At 42.5% G+C, this 19,364-nt stretch overlaps 2 protein-coding genes across 3 annotated transcripts in view; one reads left to right on the forward strand and one right to left on the reverse strand.

Moving 5' to 3' along the window:
* LOC129839135 (protein kinase C alpha type) overlaps positions 1-19,364 on the forward strand; it is a 239,135-nt gene that overhangs the window by 189,669 nt on the left and 30,102 nt on the right. The window lies entirely within an intron of this gene.
* On the reverse strand, positions 3,852-18,236 carry LOC129839139 (complement C1q-like protein 2). Its single transcript, XM_055906417.1, has 3 exons — positions 18,148-18,236; positions 5,200-5,334; positions 3,852-4,604 (listed from the first exon to the last, which is right to left on the reverse strand). Exons 1-3 carry the CDS (start codon positions 18,155-18,157, stop codon positions 4,384-4,386), a joined length of 366 nt encoding a protein of 121 aa, XP_055762392.1. The 5' UTR covers positions 18,158-18,236; the 3' UTR covers positions 3,852-4,383.

The raw sequence follows: 19,364 nt of genomic DNA on the forward strand, positions 1-19,364 counted from the left end.
GTCTGTCTCTGTCTGTCTCTGTCTGTCTCTGTCTGTCTCTGTCTGTCTCTGTCTGTCTCTGTCTGTCTCTGTCTGTCTCTGTCTGTCTCTGTCTGTCTCTCTCTGTCTGTCTCTGTGTCTGTCTCTCTCTGTCTCTCTGTCTGTCTCTGTGTCTGTCTCTGTCTGTCTCTCTCTGTCTGTCTCTCTGTCTGTCTCTCTCTGTCTGTCTCTGTGTCTGTCTCTCTCTGTCTCTGTGTCTGTCTCTGTGTCTGTCTCTGTGTCTGTCTCTGTGTCTGTCTCTGTGTCTGTCTCTGTGTCTGTCTCTGTGTCTGTCTCTGTCTGTCTGTCTGTCTGTCTCTCTCTCTCTGTCTCTCTGTCTCTGTCTGTCTCTGTCTGTCTCTCTCTCTCTCTCTCTGTCTCTCTCTCTCTGTCTCTTAGTCTCTGTCTGTCTCTCTCTCTCTGTCTCTCTCCTCTTCTCTTCTCTTCTCTCTCTCTTCTCTCTCTCTTCTCTCTCTCTCGCCATAGAGCACATGTATTTGACTGAGTAAATAGCTAAGAGTTAGCTACTGAGTAAATAGCTAAGAGTTAGCTACTGAGTAAATAGCTAAGAGTTAGCTACTGAGTAAATAGCTAAGAGTTAGCTACTGAGTAAATAGCTAAGAGTTAGCTACTGAGTAAATAGCTAAGAGTTAGCTACTGAGTAAATAGCTAAGAGTTAGCTACTGAGTAAATAGCTAAGAGTTAGCTACTGAGTAAATAGCTAAGAGTTAGCTACTGAGTAAATAGCTAAGAGTTAGCTACTGAGTAAATAGCTAAGAGTTAGCTACTGAGTAAATAGCTAAGAGTTAGCTACTGAGTAAATAGCTAAGAGTTAGCTACTGAGTAAATAGCTAAGAGTTAGCTACTGAGTAAATAGCTAAGAGTTAGCTACTGAGTAAATAGCAGAAGGCCATTGAAGGTACTGAGGTTGTAGCCGTTGTCGTCATCGTAGATCCAAGAGTTGGTACCGGGGCTCATGTAGACCTGGTCTCCTACCTCAAGCGTCAACACAAGCCCATTAGATCCATTATCTGCCAGGTCACCAGATGTTGCGTGATCTGCAGTGGCAGCAATACGTTCCCCGTTCTTATACAGGAAAACGTACCCAGGGTTGGCTCCAAATGCATGGCAATAGAAGGTGAAGTGGTAGTCCTCTCACTGGTGCTGTGAATAGGCTACATGTACAATGTGATAGTAACAATGAATCAGCATAATATATATAAATAAAATAGCATCACACGTCACTGCTGGTTTGTGTACAGTAAATGCAGGATGGAAGCTGCAGGGTTATTGTGTGTGTCATTCTGTAAACACAAACACCATGGAGGTACTCGACAGAACATTCCTGAAAGAAAAAAAAACGTACTCGTGCGAGTACACTTCAGATCTTGAAATGCAGTAGAATGCAACAGAAATGACAGAGGTCCATTTACGTCGTCGCGTTCATTCACATCGGCGATGCCCTCTGCGATACATGTTCCATTGTTTCAAATCTGTCATTTTCCCCCACATGAGTTCTGAGGTGTTCTTCAACCTACTGAGGTTGTAGCCATTGTCGTCATCGTAGATCCATGAGTTGGTACCGAGGCGCATGTAGAGCTGGTCTCCCGCCTTCAAGCATCAGCACAAGCCCATTAGAACCATTATCTGAGTCAGCAGTAGCTGTTGAAGTACCAGCAACACTCTCTCCATTCTTATATAGAAAAATGGACCCATTGGGGATAAGCCCTGACATTATATATATTTTTTTAAATAAACAGTGTTTTTTTTGTCCATTCATTTTGTTCTATTGGTTATAGCTGCGTCTGTCAAACAGATGGTGTGGAACGTATCCCCATACAGAAGACTGCTTTTGGAGTGCAATGACTCTTTAAAGGTCTTCGTGATATGCTTGTGTGCAGCACATTACCTGTGGTGGGTTTGTAGTGGTTGGTGCAAACTTTTTTGTAAACCAAGGTAGTTTCAGTGTTGAAAGGTCCTATGTTCCCATGAATTCCCAGTCCAGCAGAGAAGGCCACCCTTGGTCTGTCTGTATTATGAGTGCACATGCTCCATAAATATTGGACAGTTGACTCCAGAATTAGCATGACACTAGCATTTAGGGCCAGGAGTCGTTATATTTTTTTGATAATATAGTCAGGAAAAACTACAGACCTCAATCATTAATTGAACCCTAATCTTGACACTTACCCGCCGTATATGCAGGCTTCTGAGTGGTGCAGCGGTCTAAGGCACTGCATCTCAGTGCAAGAGGCGTCACTACAATCGCCGGTTTGAATCCAGGCTGTATCACATTCGGAAGTGGTTGGGAGTCCCATAGGGCGGCGCACAATTGGCCCAGCGTCGTCCGGGTTTGGCCGGGGTAGGCCGTCATTTTAAATAAGAACTTGTTTTTAACTTACTTGCCTAGTTAAATAAAAAAGACTTTAAAAAGTGTTTTCTTCAGTTCCTCTACATGGCTCTCACTGGCTTTCATTCTGGCTTCCACGGTTTCCAGCTTTGTCTTGGTGTGTGTCAACGTAGCACTCATCTCTCTCAGCACAGTGTAGGTGCCTGGCTGGCAGGTTTGCTGTTTCAGAGGTCGTATACTCTGTAACTATGTTATTGTCTCCCTGACCCAGTGCCCTAGACAAGCAGTAGCACAGCAACGTCAGCTGCAGAAGTATAATGGTCATTCTCAATCTTGACCCCCGAGCCGTTTGGTCTCCTGTGTAATTTCTGATCCCTGTCCCAGGTGGTTTATAACCGCTTATCTGTGGCAAATGTCACGTAAGATAGGCCTGTTGTTGAAGTGATTTATGGGGGGGAAAAAAGTCAAACATGTTCAATTTAGTTTGAGTGTGAACTTAGATAAAATAGGGTGAAAGAACAAATGCAAAACATATGCCAACCTTGACAGAATGGACACATTTCAGGTGCTGCATCACTAGGGGCAATTTAAGAAATGGTTGTTGTGTTTTACCAGACTAGTAGAATAATAATAGAATAGAATAGAATAGTTTCTTATCATTTCAAAAGCATTGGTAGAGGAGTGTGTCTTTTTGTGTTCATCTATTTAACTTGACAGGTGTAGTAAACCGAATATTCAGTAAACAAATCAACAGGTGTTCAAAAAAATGACATACAGGGGTTCATTTACACTGTCAGACATACATTTTCCATGCTATAAAATATATCTTTATTTACTTGTATTCTGAGATGTGTTACTGGGTAACCCCCCCCAAAAAAAAAAAATCTTCCTTACCTACTTCAATTGATGATTATCCAGGAAAACAAAGAAAAGTCCCTAGTTGAAGTGTCCTGGGGTAAGGAATATTTTTGGGATTTCCAAGTCACTCCGTCGCGCACCAAATTCCCTTTCTTTGTTCAAGCTGGGCTGAAGTGCGTCTGGGTACACCTTTCTTCCAGTGTTACTCGGGAAATAGCAGAATGCCATTGACGGTATTGAGGTTGCGATAACTATCTGTCCAGACCCAGGAGTCCGTTTCAATGTGCATGGAGACTTTGTCTCCCACCTCACGCATCAATACAACCCATTAGATCCATTGCCTGCTACATCAAAAGCAATTGATCTGTAGTTTTTATATATTAGGAGGAATCCATCCTTGTCTCCGTTTGATTGACTATAGAAGGTGAAGTGGTAGAGTCGTTTCACTGGTGCCTTGAAGATACCTGTGGCAAATGAGGAGCTTAATAAATGCTTATCAATACTTAGGAATGAATTAACGTTGAGGGTGAAATCAACTTTATTAATATACAGTACAATGCTTAACAACATTTACTAATGATTAACAAACATTTTAATAATTGGTTAATATCAGTACAGTGTTAAATCTGTAATGCTTTGGTATTTTTCGGTGGGGAGGGGGATTTTATGAAGGATCCCCATTAGCTGTTGCAAAAGCAGCAGCTACTCTTTCTGGGGTCCACACAAAACATGAAACATAATACAGAATGACATAATACAGAACATCAATAGACAAGAACAGCTCAAGGACATATCAATGCATACACACAAACTATCTAGGTCAAATAGGCTTTATCTGTTACTGCTGAATGGTTTGTTTTTCATTAGACCACTACTGGCCACTATATAATCAATATAAAGTTTGTCAAACAAATCTTAAATTACAGCTCAATTTGAGCAAATTCTGAATTTGTGATTAACTCGATTACATTTTTTCGCTTAAGAGTGTGATAAACAGCATTGTCGTTATTTACACCAGTGATGCCCTCTACAATACATTAAGCCATTTTTTCATTATTTCAAATCTCTCCTTATTCACGTGTTCTGAGGTGTCACTGGGCAAAGAGCAGAATGCCAGTGAAGGTGCTGAGGTTGCGCTAATCTTCGACCCAGATCCATCAGTTGGCTTCAAGGCGCACATAAACCTGATCTCCCTCCTCAAGCATCAGTACCGCCCCGTTAGATCCATTATCTGCACCATCACTAGATGTTATGTGATCTGCCGTACCGACAACTATGTCTCCGTCCTTATACATTAACAGAAATGCTTTATTGGCTCCATATGTATGGCAATAGAAGGTGAAGTGGTAGAGTCCTCTCACTGTTGCTGTGAACATACCTGTGGCAAAGGGGGAGCGTAATGAATAGTTTATAAATATACCGATTTTGAAGTTGATCAATCATTACAATTATCAATAGTTCACTGATGGTATTGCTTAACAAATTGTTTTTGTTTTGTGATTATCAGCCCAATGTTAATATGGCTAGTACTAATGGAACAAGAATCAGGACACACCAGATTTGGGGTCAATTCAGAATTGAGTTGTGAATTGAACTTTAACTCCAATGAATTTACCATTCAAGTAAAATTCAATTCAATGCGATTCAATAAATTCAAATGGCTAATGTACTCTACACATCACTATACACATTTTTTATTTCTACATCAATTATAGATGGTTACCAATTATATGTTACAGTAAATTGTAAAAAAAAAAAACAGGAGATCTATACATTTCCCAGGAAATGCATTCCCTGTTGCAGTGGTAAAGGTCTAGATCTACTGGGAAATCTACACATTTCCTATGGTGAATCTATAGATCTCCTGTAAAGGGTATAAGCTAAAACTTCCAAAAGTGAACTGTCGCTTGAACCTTTTTCACTTATTCGCTCCACATTACTCCAGAAATGTTATCGTTTGTGCTTCACATTACCGGTTGTGGGGTTGTAGGCGTTGCCAATATTGGTGATGACCTTCCCGTAGACCAAAGTAGTTTCTGTGTTGAACGGTCCTTTGTTTCTTCCGGAACTATCTATCAGTGCAGCTGAGAATGCCACTCTTGGTCTTTCTGTGAAGAGAACGATTACACATTCTTAGGTACATTATGATGATGTCATAATGCATTACAAGGTGCTTATAATGAATCGGAGTCATTGGGCCTGTCCGAATACCAATGCTAGTTTTATCATATGTGAAACTTCAGAAATGTAGGATGATTGTACTGCCGGGGTGTCGTACTCAGCGTTTCATCTAGTATGAATTGACAGCACGTTATTGAGGAAGAGAATAATCGTATCAGACCCACGTGTATTTGGCAATAGCTGTTAATCAGAAGAGGGGACGTTCCAAAATGAAGGAATGGCGTGAACAAAGGCGATCGTGCATTTAGAAGGCTCCTGAACACTATGGACGAGTCTAGTATGTTGTCGCTTACCACATACGTTTTCTCCTTCTCAGTATGGACGAGTCTAGTATGTTGTCGCTTACCACATACGTTTTCTCCTGAACACTATGGACGAGTCTAGTATGTTGTTGCTTACCACATACGTTTTCTCCTGAACACTATGGACGAGTCTAGTATGTTGTTGCTTACCACATACGTTTTCTCCTGAACACTATGGACGAGTCTAGTATGTTGTCGCTTACCACATACGTTTTCTCCTTCTCAGTATGGACGAGTCTAGTATGTTGTTGCTTACCACATACGTTTTCTCCTGAACACTATGGACGAGTCTAGTATGTTGTCGCTTACCACATACGTTTTCTCCTGAACACTATGGACGAGTCTAGTATGTTGTCGCTTACCACATACGTTTTCTCCTGAACACTATGGACGAGTCTAGTATGTTGTTGCTTACCACATACGTTTTCTCCTGAACACTATGGACGAGTCTAGTATGTTGTTGCTTACCACATACGTTTTCTCCTGAACACTATGGACGAGTCTAGTATGTTGTCGCTTACCACATACGTTTTCTCCTTCTCAGTATGGACGAGTCTAGTATGTTGTCGCTTACCACATACGTTTTCTCCTGAACACTATGGACGAGTCTAGTATGTTGTCGCTTACCACATACGTTTTCTCCTGAACACTATGGACGAGTCTAGTATGTTGTCGCTTACCACATACGTTTTCTCCTTCTCAGTATGGACGAGTCTAGTATGTTGTTGCTTACCACATACGTTTTCTCCTGAACACTATGGACGAGTCTAGTATGTTGTCGCTTACCACATACGTTTTCTCCTTCTCAGTATGGACGAGTCTAGTATGTTGTCGCTTACCACATACGTTTTCTCCTTCTCAGTATGGACGAGTCTAGTATGTTGTCGCTTACCACATACGTTTTCTCCTTCTCAGTATGGACGAGTCTAGTATGTTGTCGCTTACCACATACGTTTTCTCCTGAACACTATGGACGAGTCTAGTATGTTGTCGCTTACCACATACGTTTTCTCCTGAACACTATGGACGAGTCTAGTATGTTGTTGCTTACCACATACGTTTTCTCCTGAACACTATGGACGAGTCTAGTATGTTGTCGCTTACCACATACGTTTTCTCCTGAACACTATGGACGAGTCTAGTATGTTGTCGCTTACCACATACGTTTTCTCCTGAACACTATGGACGAGTCTAGTATGTTGTCGCTTACCACATACGTTTTCTCCTGAACACTATGGACGAGTCTAGTATGTTGTCGCTTACCACATACGTTTTCTCCTGAACACTATGGACGAGTCTAGTATGTTGTCGCTTACCACATACGTTTTCTCCTGAACACTATGGACGAGTCTAGTATGTTGTCGCTTACCACATACGTTTTCTCCTGAACACTATGGACGAGTCTAGTATGTTGTCGCTTACCACATACGTTTTCTCCTGAACACTATGGACGAGTCTAGTATGTTGTCGCTTACCACATACGTTTTCTCCTGAACACTATGGACGAGTCTAGTATGTTGTCGCTTACCACATACGTTTTCTCCTTCTCAGTATGGACGAGTCTAGTATGTTGTTGCTTACCACATACGTTTTCTCCTGAACACTATGGACGAGTCTAGTATGTTGTTGCTTACCACATACGTTTTCTCCTGAACACTATGGACGAGTCTAGTATGTTGTTGCTTACCACATACGTTTTCTCCTTCTCACTATGGACGAGTCTAGTATGTTGTCGCTTACCACATACGTTTTCTCCTTCTCAGTATGGACGAGTCTAGTATGTTGTTGCTTACCACATACGTTTTCTCCTGAACACTATGGACGAGTCTAGTATGTTGTCGCTTACCACATACGTTTTCTCCTGAACACTATGGGCGAGTCTAGTATGTTGTCGCCTACCACATACGTTTTCTCCTGAACACTATGGACGAGTCTAGTATGTTGTTGCTTACCACATACGTTTTCTCCTGAACACTATGGACGAGTCTAGTATGTTGTTGCTTACCACATACGTTTTCTCCTTCTCAGTATGGACGAGTCTAGTATGTTGTCGCTTACCACATACGTTTTCTCCTGAACACTATGGACGAGTCTAGTATGTTGTTGCTTACCACATACGTTTTCTCCTGAACACTATGGACGAGTCTAGTATGTTGTTGCTTACCACATACGTTTTCTCCTGAACACTATGGACGAGTCTAGTATGTTGTCGCTTACCACATACGTTTTCTCCTGAACACTATGGACGAGTCTAGTATGTTGTTGCTTACCACATACGTTTTCTCCTGAACACTATGGACGAGTCTAGTATGTTGTTGCTTACCACATACGTTTTCTCCTGAACACTATGGACGAGTCTAGTATGTTGTCGCTTACCACATACGTTTTCTCCTGAACACTATGGGCGAGTCTAGTATGTTGTTGCTTACCACATACGTTTTCTCCTGAACACTATGGACGAGTCTAGTATGTTGTCGCTTACCACATACGTTTTCTCCTTCTCAGTATGGACGAGTCTAGTATGTTGTCGCTTACCACATACGTTTTCTCCTTCTCAGTATGGACGAGTCTAGTATGTTGTCGCTTACCACATACGTTTTCTCCTTCTCAGTATGGACGAGTCTAGTATGTTGTCGCTTACCACATACGTTTTCTCCTGAACACTATGGACGAGTCTAGTATGTTGTCGCTTACCACATACGTTTTCTCCTGAACACTATGGACGAGTCTAGTATGTTGTCGCTTACCACATACGTTTTCTCCTTCTCAGTATGGACGAGTCTAGTATGTTGTTGCTTACCACATACGTTTTCTCCTGAACACTATGGACGAGTCTAGTATGTTGTTGCTTACCACATACGTTTTCTCCTTCTCAGTATGGACGAGTCTAGTATGTTGTTGCTTACCACATACGTTTTCTCCTGAACACTATGGACGAGTCTAGTATGTTGTCGCTTACCACATACGTTTTCTCCTTCTCAGTATGGACGAGTCTAGTATGTTGTCGCTTACCACATACGTTTTCTCCTGAACACTATGGACGAGTCTAGTATGTTGTTGCTTACCACATACGTTTTCTCCTGAACACTATGGACGAGTCTAGTATGTTGTCGCTTACCACATACGTTTTCTCCTTCTCAGTATGGACGAGTCTAGTATGTTGTCGCTTACCACATACGTTTTCTCCTGAACACTATGGACGAGTCTAGTATGTTGTTGCTTACCACATACGTTTTCTCCTTCTCAGTATGGACGAGTCTAGTATGTTGTTGCTTACCTCATACGTTTTCTCCTGAACACTATGGACGAGTCTAGTATGTTGTTGCTTACCACATACGTTTTCTCCTTCTCAGTATGGACGAGTCTAGTATGTTGTCGCTTACCACATACGTTTTCTCCTGAACACTATGGACGAGTCTAGTATGTTGTTGCTTACCACATACGTTTTCTCCTGAACACTATGGACGAGTCTAGTATGTTGTCGCTTACCACATACGTTTTCTCCTGAACACTATGGACGAGTCTAGTATGTTGTTGCTTACCACGTACGTTTTCTCCTTCTCAGTATGGACGAGTCTAGTATGTTGTTGCTTACCACATACGTTTTCTCCTGAACACTATGGACGAGTCTAGTATGTTGTTGCTTACCACATACGTTTTCTCCTGAACACTATGGACGAGTCTAGTATGTTGTCGCTTACCACATACGTTTTCTCCTTCTCAGTATGGACGAGTCTAGTATGTCGTTGCTTACCACATACGTTTTCTCCTGAACACTATGGACGAGTCTAGTATGTTGTTGCTTACCACATACGTTTTCTCCTGAACACTATGGACGAGTCTAGTATGTTGTCACTTACCACATACGTTTTCTCCTGAACACTATGGACGAGTCTAGTATGTTGTCGCTTACCACATACGTTTTCTCCTGAACACTATGGACGAGTCTAGTATGTTGTCGCTTACCACATACGTTTTCTCCTGAACACTATGGACGAGTCTAGTATGTTGTTGCTTACCACATACGTTTTCTCCTGAACACTATGGACGAGTCTAGTATGTTGTCGCTTACCACATACGTTTTCTCCTGAACACTATGGACGAGTCTAGTATGTTGTCGCTTACCACATACGTTTTCTCCTTCTCAGTATGGACGAGTCTAGTATGTTGTCGCTTACCACATACGTTTTCTCCTGAACACTATGGACGAGTCTAGTATGTTGTTGCTTACCACATACGTTTTCTCCTTCTCAGTATGGACGAGTCTAGTATGTTGTCGCTTACCACATACGTTTTCTCCTGAACACTATGGACGAGTCTAGTATGTTGTCGCTTACCACATACGTTTTCTCCTGAACACTATGGACGAGTCTAGTATGTTGTTGCTTACCACATACGTTTTCTCCTGAACACTATGGACGAGTCTAGTATGTTGTCGCTTACCACATACGTTTTCTCCTTCTCAGTATGGACGAGTCTAGTATGTTGTCGCTTACCACATACGTTTTCTCCTGAACACTATGGACGAGTCTAGTATGTTGTCGCTTACCACATACGTTTTCTCCTGAAAACTATGGACGAGTCTAGTATGTTGTTGCTTACCACATACGTTTTCTCCTGAACACTATGGACGAGTCTAGTATGTTGTCGCTTACCACATACGTTTTCTCCTGAACACTATGGGCGAGTCTAGTATGTTGTCGCCTACCACATACGTTTTCTCCTGAACACTATGGACGAGTCTAGTATGTTGTCGCTTACCACATACGTTTTCTCCTGAACACTATGGACGAGTCTAGTATGTTGTCGCTTACCACATACGTTTTCTCCTGAACACTATGGACGAGTCTAGTATGTTGTCGCTTACCACATACGTTTTCTCCTGAACACTATGGACGAGTCTAGTATGTTGTCGCTTACCACATACGTTTTCTCCTGAACACTATGGACGAGTCTAGTATGTTGTTGCTTACCACATACGTTTTCTCCTGAACACTATGGACGAGTCTAGTATGTTGTCGCTTACCACATACGTTTTCTCCTGAACACTATGGACGAGTCTAGTATGTTGTCGCTTACCACATACGTTTTCTCCTTCTCACTATGGACGAGTCTAGTATGTTGTCGCCCACCACATACGTTTTCTCCTGAACACTATGGACGAGTCTAGTATGTTGTCGCTTACCACATACGTTTTCTCCTTCTCAGTATGGACGAGTCTAGTATGTTGTCGCTTACCACATACGTTTTCTCCTTCTCAGTATGGACGAGTCTAGTATGTTGTCGCTTACCACATACGTTTTCTCCTGAACACTATGGACGAGTCTAGTATGTTGTCGCTTACCACATACGTTTTCTCCTGAACACTATGGACGAGTCTAGTATGTTGTCGCTTACCACATACGTTTTCTCCTGAACACTATGGGCGAGTCTAGTATGTTGTCGCTTACCACATACGTTTTCTCCTGAACACTATGGACGAGTCTAGTATGTTGTCGCTTACCACATACGTTTTCTCCTTCTCAGTATGGACGAGTCTAGTATGTTGTCGCTTACCACATACGTTTTCTCCTGAACACTATGGACGAGTCTAGTATGTTGTCGCTTACCACATACGTTTTCTCCTGAACACTATGGACGAGTCTAGTATGTTGTCGCTTACCACATACGTTTTCTCCTGAACACTATGGACGAGTCTAGTATGTTGTCGCTTACCACATACGTTTTCTCCTTCTCAGTATGGACGAGTCTAGTATGTTGTCGCTTACCACATACGTTTTCTCCTTCTCAGTATGGACGAGTCTAGTATGTTGTCGCTTACCACATACGTTTTCTCCTGAACACTATGGACGAGTCTAGTATGTTGTCGCTTACCACATACGTTTTCTCCTGAACACTATGGACGAGTCTAGTATGTTGTCGCTTACCACATACGTTTTCTCCTTCTCAGTATGGACGAGTCTAGTATGTTGTCGCTTACCACATACGTTTTCTCCTGAACACTATGGACGAGTCTAGTATGTTGTCGCTTACCACATACGTTTTCTCCTTCTCAGTATGGACGAGTCTAGTATGTTGTCGCTTACCACATACGTTTTCTCCTGAACACTATGGACGAGTCTAGTATGTTGTCGCTTACCACATACGTTTTCTCCTGAACACTATGGACGAGTCTAGTATGTTGTCGCTTACCACATACGTTTTCTCCTTCTCAGTATGGACGAGTCTAGTATGTTATTGCTTACCACGTACGTTTTCTCCTGAACACTATGGACGAGTCTAGTATGTTGTCGCTTACCACATACGTTTTCTCCTGAACACTATGGACGAGTCTAGTATGTTGTTGCTTACCACATACGTTTTCTCCTGAACACTATGGACGAGTCTAGTATGTTGTCGCTTACCACATACGTTTTCTCCTTCTCAGTATGGACGAGTCTAGTATGTTGTTGCTTACCACATACGTTTTCTCCTTCTCAGTATGGACGAGTCTAGTATGTTGTTGCTTACCACATACGTTTTCTCCTGAACACTATGGACGAGTCTAGTATGTTGTTGCTTACCACATACGTTTTCTCCTGAACACTATGGACGAGTCTAGTATGTTGTCGCTTACCACATACGTTTTCTCCTGAACACTATGGACGAGTCTAGTATGTTGTCGCTTACCACATACGTTTTCTCCTGAACACTATGGACGAGTCTAGTATGTTGTTGCTTACCACATACGTTTTCTCCTGAACACTATGGACGAGTCTAGTATGTTGTTGCTTACCACATACGTTTTCTCCTGAACACTATGGACGAGTCTAGTATGTTGTCGCTTACCACATACGTTTTCTCCTGAACACTATGGACGAGTCTAGTATGTTGTCGCTTACCACATACGTTTTCTCCTTCTCAGTATGGACGAGTCTAGTATGTTGTCGCTTACCACATACGTTTTCTCCTGAACACTATGGACGAGTCTAGTATGTTGTCGCTTACCACATACGTTTTCTCCTGAACACTATGGACGAGTCTAGTATGTTGTTGCTTACCACATACGTTTTCTCCTGAACACTATGGACGAGTCTAGTATGTTGTCGCTTACCACATACGTTTTCTCCTTCTCAGTATGGACGAGTCTAGTATGTTGTCGCTTACCACATACGTTTTCTCCTGAACACTATGGACGAGTCTAGTATGTTGTCGCTTACCACATACGTTTTCTCCTGAACACTATGGACGAGTCTAGTATGTTGTTGCTTACCACATACGTTTTCTCCTGAACACTATGGACGAGTCTAGTATGTTGTCGCTTACCACATACGTTTTCTCCTGAACACTATGGGCGAGTCTAGTATGTTGTCGCCTACCACATACGTTTTCTCCTGAACACTATGGACGAGTCTAGTATGTTGTTGCTTACCACATACGTTTTCTCCTGAACACTATGGACGAGTCTAGTATGTTGTCGCTTACCACATACGTTTTCTCCTGAACACTATGGACGAGTCTAGTATGTTGTTGCTTACCACATACGTTTTCTCCTGAACACTATGGACGAGTCTAGTATGTTGTCGCTTACCACATACGTTTTCTCCTGAACACTATGGACGAGTCTAGTATGTTGTTGCTTACCACATACGTTTTCTCCTGAACACTATGGACGAGTCTAGTATGTTGTCGCTTACCACATACGTTTTCTCCTGAACACTATGGACGAGTCTAGTATGTTGTCGCTTACCACATACGTTTTCTCCTTCTCACTATGGACGAGTCTAGTATGTTGTCGCTTACCACATACGTTTTCTCCTGAACACTATGGACGAGTCTAGTATGTTGTCGCTTACCACATACGTTTTCTCCTTCTCAGTATGGACGAGTCTAGTATGTTGTCGCTTACCACATACGTTTTCTCCTGAACACTATGGACGAGTCTAGTATGTTGTCGCTTACCACATACGTTTTCTCCTTCTCAGTATGGACGAGTCTAGTATGTTGTCGCTTACCACATACGTTTTCTCCTTCTCAGTATGGACGAGTCTAGTATGTTGTCGCTTACCACATACGTTTTCTCCTGAACACTATGGACGAGTCTAGTATGTTGTCGCTTACCACATACGTTTTCTCCTGAACACTATGGACGAGTCTAGTATGTTGTCGCTTACCACATACGTTTTCTCCTTCTCAGTATGGACGAGTCTAGTATGTTGTCGCTTACCACATACGTTTTCTCCTGAACACTATGGACGAGTCTAGTATGTTGTCGCTTACCACATACGTTTTCTCCTTCTCAGTATGGACGAGTCTAGTATGTTGTCGCTTACCACATACGTTTTCTCCTGAACACTATGGACGAGTCTAGTATGTTGTCGCTTACCACATACGTTTTCTCCTGAACACTATGGACGAGTCTAGTATGTTGTCGCTTACCACATACGTTTTCTCCTTCTCAGTATGGACGAGTCTAGTATGTTGTTGCTTACCACGTACGTTTTCTCCTGAACACTATGGACGAGTCTAGTATGTTGTCGCTTACCACATACGTTTTCTCCTGAACACTATGGACGAGTCTAGTATGTTGTTGCTTACCACATACGTTTTCTCCTGAACACTATGGACGAGTCTAGTATGTTGTCGCTTACCACATACGTTTTCTCCTTCTCAGTATGGACGAGTCTAGTATGTTGTTGCTTACCACATACGTTTTCTCCTTCTCAGTATGGACGAGTCTAGTATGTTGTTGCTTACCACATACGTTTTCTCCTGAACACTATGGACGAGTCTAGTATGTTGTTGCTTACCACATACGTTTTCTCCTGAACACTATGGACGAGTCTAGTATGTTGTCGCTTACCACATACGTTTTCTCCTGAACACTATGGACGAGTCTAGTATGTTGTCGCTTACCACATACGTTTTCTCCTGAACACTATGGACGAGTCTAGTATGTTGTTGCTTACCACATACGTTTTCTCCTGAACACTATGGACGAGTCTAGTATGTTGTTGCTTACCACATACGTTTTCTCCTGAACACTATGGACGAGTCTAGTATGTTGTCGCTTACCACATACGTTTTCTCCTGAACACTATGGACGAGTCTAGTATGTTGTCGCTTACCACATACGTTTTCTCCTTCTCAGTATGGACGAGTCTAGTATGTTGTCGCTTACCACATACGTTTTCTCCTGAACACTATGGACGAGTCTAGTATGTTGTCGCTTACCACATACGTTTTCTCCTGAACACTATGGACGAGTCTAGTATGTTGTTGCTTACCACATACGTTTTCTCCTGAACACTATGGACGAGTCTAGTATGTTGTCGCTTACCACATACGTTTTCTCCTTCTCAGTATGGACGAGTCTAGTATGTTGTCGCTTACCACATACGTTTTCTCCTGAACACTATGGACGAGTCTAGTATGTTGTCGCTTACCACATACGTTTTCTCCTGAACACTATGGACGAGTCTAGTATGTTGTTGCTTACCACATACGTTTTCTCCTGAACACTATGGACGAGTCTAGTATGTTGTCGCTTACCACATACGTTTTCTCCTGAACACTATGGGCGAGTCTAGTATGTTGTCGCCTACCACATACGTTTTCTCCTGAACACTATGGACGAGTCTAGTATGTTGTTGCTTACCACATACGTTTTCTCCTGAACACTATGGACGAGTCTAGTATGTTGTCGCTTACCACATACGTTTTCTCCTGAACACTATGGACGAGTCTAGTATGTTGTTGCTTACCACATACGTTTTCTCCTGAACACTATGGACGAGTCTAGTATGTTGTCGCTTACCACATACGTTTTCTCCTGAACACTATGGACGAGTCTAGTATGTTGTTGCTTACCACATACGTTTTCTCCTGAACACTATGGACGAGTCTAGTATGTTGTCGCTTACCACATACGTTTTCTCCTGAACACTATGGACGAGTCTAGTATGTTGTCGCTTACCACATACGTTTTCTCCTTCTCACTATGGACGAGTCTAGTATGTTGTCGCTTACCACATACGTTTTCTCCTGAACACTATGGACGAGTCTAGTATGTTGTCGCTTACCACATACGTTTTCTCCTTCTCAGTATGGACGAGTCTAGTATGTTGTCGCTTACCACATACGTTTTCTCCTGAACACTATGGACGAGTCTAGTATGTTGTCGCTTACCACATACGTTTTCTCCTTCTCAGTATGGACGAGTCTAGTATGTTGTCGCTTACCACATACGTTTTCTCCTGAACACTATGGACGAGTCTAGTATGTTGTCGCTTACCACATACGTTTTCTCCTGAACACTATGGACGAGTCTAGTATGTTGTCGCTTACCACATACGTTTTCTCCTTCTCAGTATGGACGAGTCTAGTATGTTGTCGCTTACCACATACGTTTTCTCCTGAACACTATGGACGAGTCTAGTATGTTGTTGCTTACCACGTACGTTTTCTCCTGAACACTATGGACGAGTCTAGTATGTTGTCGCTTACCACATACGTTTTCTCCTGAACACTATGGACGAGTCTAGTATGTTGTTGCTTACCACATACGTTTTCTCCTTCTCAGTATGGACGAGTCTAGTATGTTGTTGCTTACCACATACGTTTTCTCCTGAACACTATGGACGAGTCTAGTATGTTGTTGCTTACCACATACGTTTTCTCCTTCTCAGTATGGACGAGTCTAGTATGTTGTCGCTTACCACATACGTTTTCTCCTTCTCAGTATGGACGAGTCTAGTATGTTGTCGCTTACCACATACGTTTTCTCCTTCTCAGTATGGACGAGTCTAGTATGTTGTTGCTTACCACATACGTTTTCTCCTGAACACTATGGACGAGTCTAGTATGTTGTTGCTTACCACATACGTTTTCTCCTTCTCAGTATGGACGAGTCTAGTATGTTGTTGCTTACCACATACGTTTTCTCCTTCTCAGTATGGACGAGTCTAGTATGTTGTTGCTTACCACATACGTTTTCTCCTTCTCACTATGGACGAGTCTAGTATGTTGTCGCTTACCACATACGTTTTCTCCTTCTCAGTATGGACGAGTCTAGTATGTTGTTGCTTACCACATACGTTTTCTCCTGAACACTATGGACGAGTCTAGTATGTTGTTGCTTACCACATACGTTTTCTCCTGAACACTATGGACGAGTCTAGTATGTTGTCGCTTACCACATACGTTTTCTCCTTCTCAGTATGGACGAGTCTAGTATGTTGTTGCTTACCACATACGTTTTCTCCTGAACACTATGGACGAGTCTAGTATGTTGTTGCTTACCACATACGTTTTCTCCTTCTCAGTATGGACGAGTCTAGTATGTTGTTGCTTACCACATACGTTTTCTCCTGAACACTATGGACGAGTCTAGTATGTTGTCGCTTACCACATACGTTTTCTCCTGAACACTATGGACGAGTCTAGTATGTTGTCGCTTACCACATACGTTTTCTCCTGAACACTATGGACGAGTCTAGTATGTTGTTGCTTACCACATACGTTTTCTCCTTCTCAGTATGGACGAGTCTAGTATGTTGTTGCTTACCACATACGTTTTCTCCTGAACACTATGGACGAGTCTAGTATGTTGTTGCTTACCACATACGTTTTCTCCTGAACACTATGGACGAGTCTAGTATGTTGTCGCTTACCACATACGTTTTCTCCTTCTCAGTATGGACGAGTCTAGTATGTTGTCGCTTACCTCATACGTTTTCTCCTGAACACTATGGACGAGTCTAGTATGTTGTCGCTTACCACATACGTTTTCTCCTTCTCAGTATGGACGAGTCTAGTATGTTGTCGCTTACCTCATACGTTTTCTCCTTCTCAGTATGGACGAGTCTAGTATGTTGTTGCTTACCACATACGTTTTCTCCTGAACACTATGGACGAGTCTAGTATGTTGTTGCTTACCACATACGTTTTCTCCTGAACACTATGGACGAGTCTAGTATGTTGTTGCTTACCACATACGTTTTCTCCTGAACACTATGGACGAGTCTAGTATGTTGTCGCTTACCACATACGTTTTCTCCTGAACACTATGGACGAGTCTAGTATGTTGTTGCTTACCACATACGTTTTCTCCTGAACACTATGGACGAGTCTAGTATGTTGTTGCTTACCACATACGTTTTCTCCTGAACACTATGGACGAGTCTAGTATGTTGTCGCTTACCACATACGTTTTCTCCTTCTCAGTATGGACGAGTCTAGTATGTTGTTGCTTACCACATACGTTTTCTCCTGAACACTATGGACGAGTCTAGTATGTTGTCGCTTACCACATACGTTTTCTCCTGAACACTATATTCTAAATACTATGTAGTATGGTTTGTACATTTAGTACCCAGTGGCGCATAAAAATAGATGTTATAAAACATAGGGGCTCATACATCCTTTGAACAAGTAATAAAACATTATAACTCTCTTTACCTTGATTCATTTTCCTTCATTCATCAAGCTGGTTTTCTGTATTTCTCAGTCTGGTGCTCAGCTCCTCTTCCTGGACCTTACTGGCAGTCAGTCTGGTGCTCAGCTCCTCTTCCTGGACCTTACTGGCACTCAGTCTGGTCTCCATTGATTCATTACATTACATTTACATTACATTTAAGTCATTTAGCAGACGCTCTTATCCAGAGCGACTTACAAATTGGTGCATTCACCTTATGATATCCAGTGGAACAACCACTTTACAATATTCACTTTACACTTTACACTTTACAATATCCACATATCCCTACCGGCCAAACCCTCCCTAACCCGGACCCGGACGACGCTAAGCCAATTGTGCGTCGCCCCATGGACCCCCCGGTCGCGGCCGGCTGCGGCAGAGCCTGGGCGTGAACCCAGAGACTCTGGTGGCGCAGCTAGTACTGCGATGCAGTGCTCTAGACCACTGCGCCACCCGGGATTCCAGATTGGTCTTGATTTGAGTCAGCTCAACTTTCTGCTCTAACTTCATCTCTATCAGCATGGTGTGGAAGGCGGATGGTGTGTTAGCTTTGTCAAGCTCTTGCTTATTGACAACCACTCCACCTTCATGTTCACTGTCTGACTGGCCCAGTGCCCCAGACAGGCAGTAGCACAAGCCATGTCAGCTGCAGAACTATAACGATCTTCATTCTCAATATGAACTATTGAGTCGATTTGTCTCCTGTGTCATTTCTGATCCCTGGCCCAGGGGTTTATAAGCATGTATCCATCGGAAATATGACCTAATATGGACCTGTTGTTGATGTAGCTCATGGACAAAGGTTGATGTACTCATGGAATCAATTTTGACCTGTTTAGTTTGGCCTGTTTAGTTTGGCCTCATAAGCCCAAAAAAAACAGGACGACCAAACAGAAAACGATCCAATTTTGTATTTACTGTTAGTGTCTGCAACAGTGCACATGTGTAAGAGAGGGAGGAATGTTTGAGTTTCTTTGTGATTGCGAGCCAGTGAAGGAGTGCGTGTATGTGTGAGGAAGGAATGAGTGTCTGTTTGTGTGTGTCCAGCTCACTAAAGCCTGAAGGTAAGTGGCTTGTGTGCCAAGACAGCACAGTGCAGAGCCAGAGGTGCCTCTCAGGGCTCCCAAGGGGCAGGTGGAGGTCAGGTGTTACGCAGAAAAGATCACAGGGCAATGTGGAGCAGAACTGCTCTGACATA

The sequence above is a fragment of the Salvelinus fontinalis genome, chromosome 40 (assembly GCF_029448725.1).
Source record: "Salvelinus fontinalis isolate EN_2023a chromosome 40, ASM2944872v1, whole genome shotgun sequence".
NCBI lineage: Eukaryota > Metazoa > Chordata > Actinopteri > Salmoniformes > Salmonidae > Salvelinus > Salvelinus fontinalis.

Excerpts from the sequence above, each read along its gene's own strand:
- LOC129839139 (XM_055906417.1), bottom strand. Across the intron at positions 4,605-5,199 it reads CGCCTACAACCCCACAACCG|GTATGTTCACAGCAACAGTG; the intron begins GTAATGTGAAGC and ends CCTTTGCCACAG.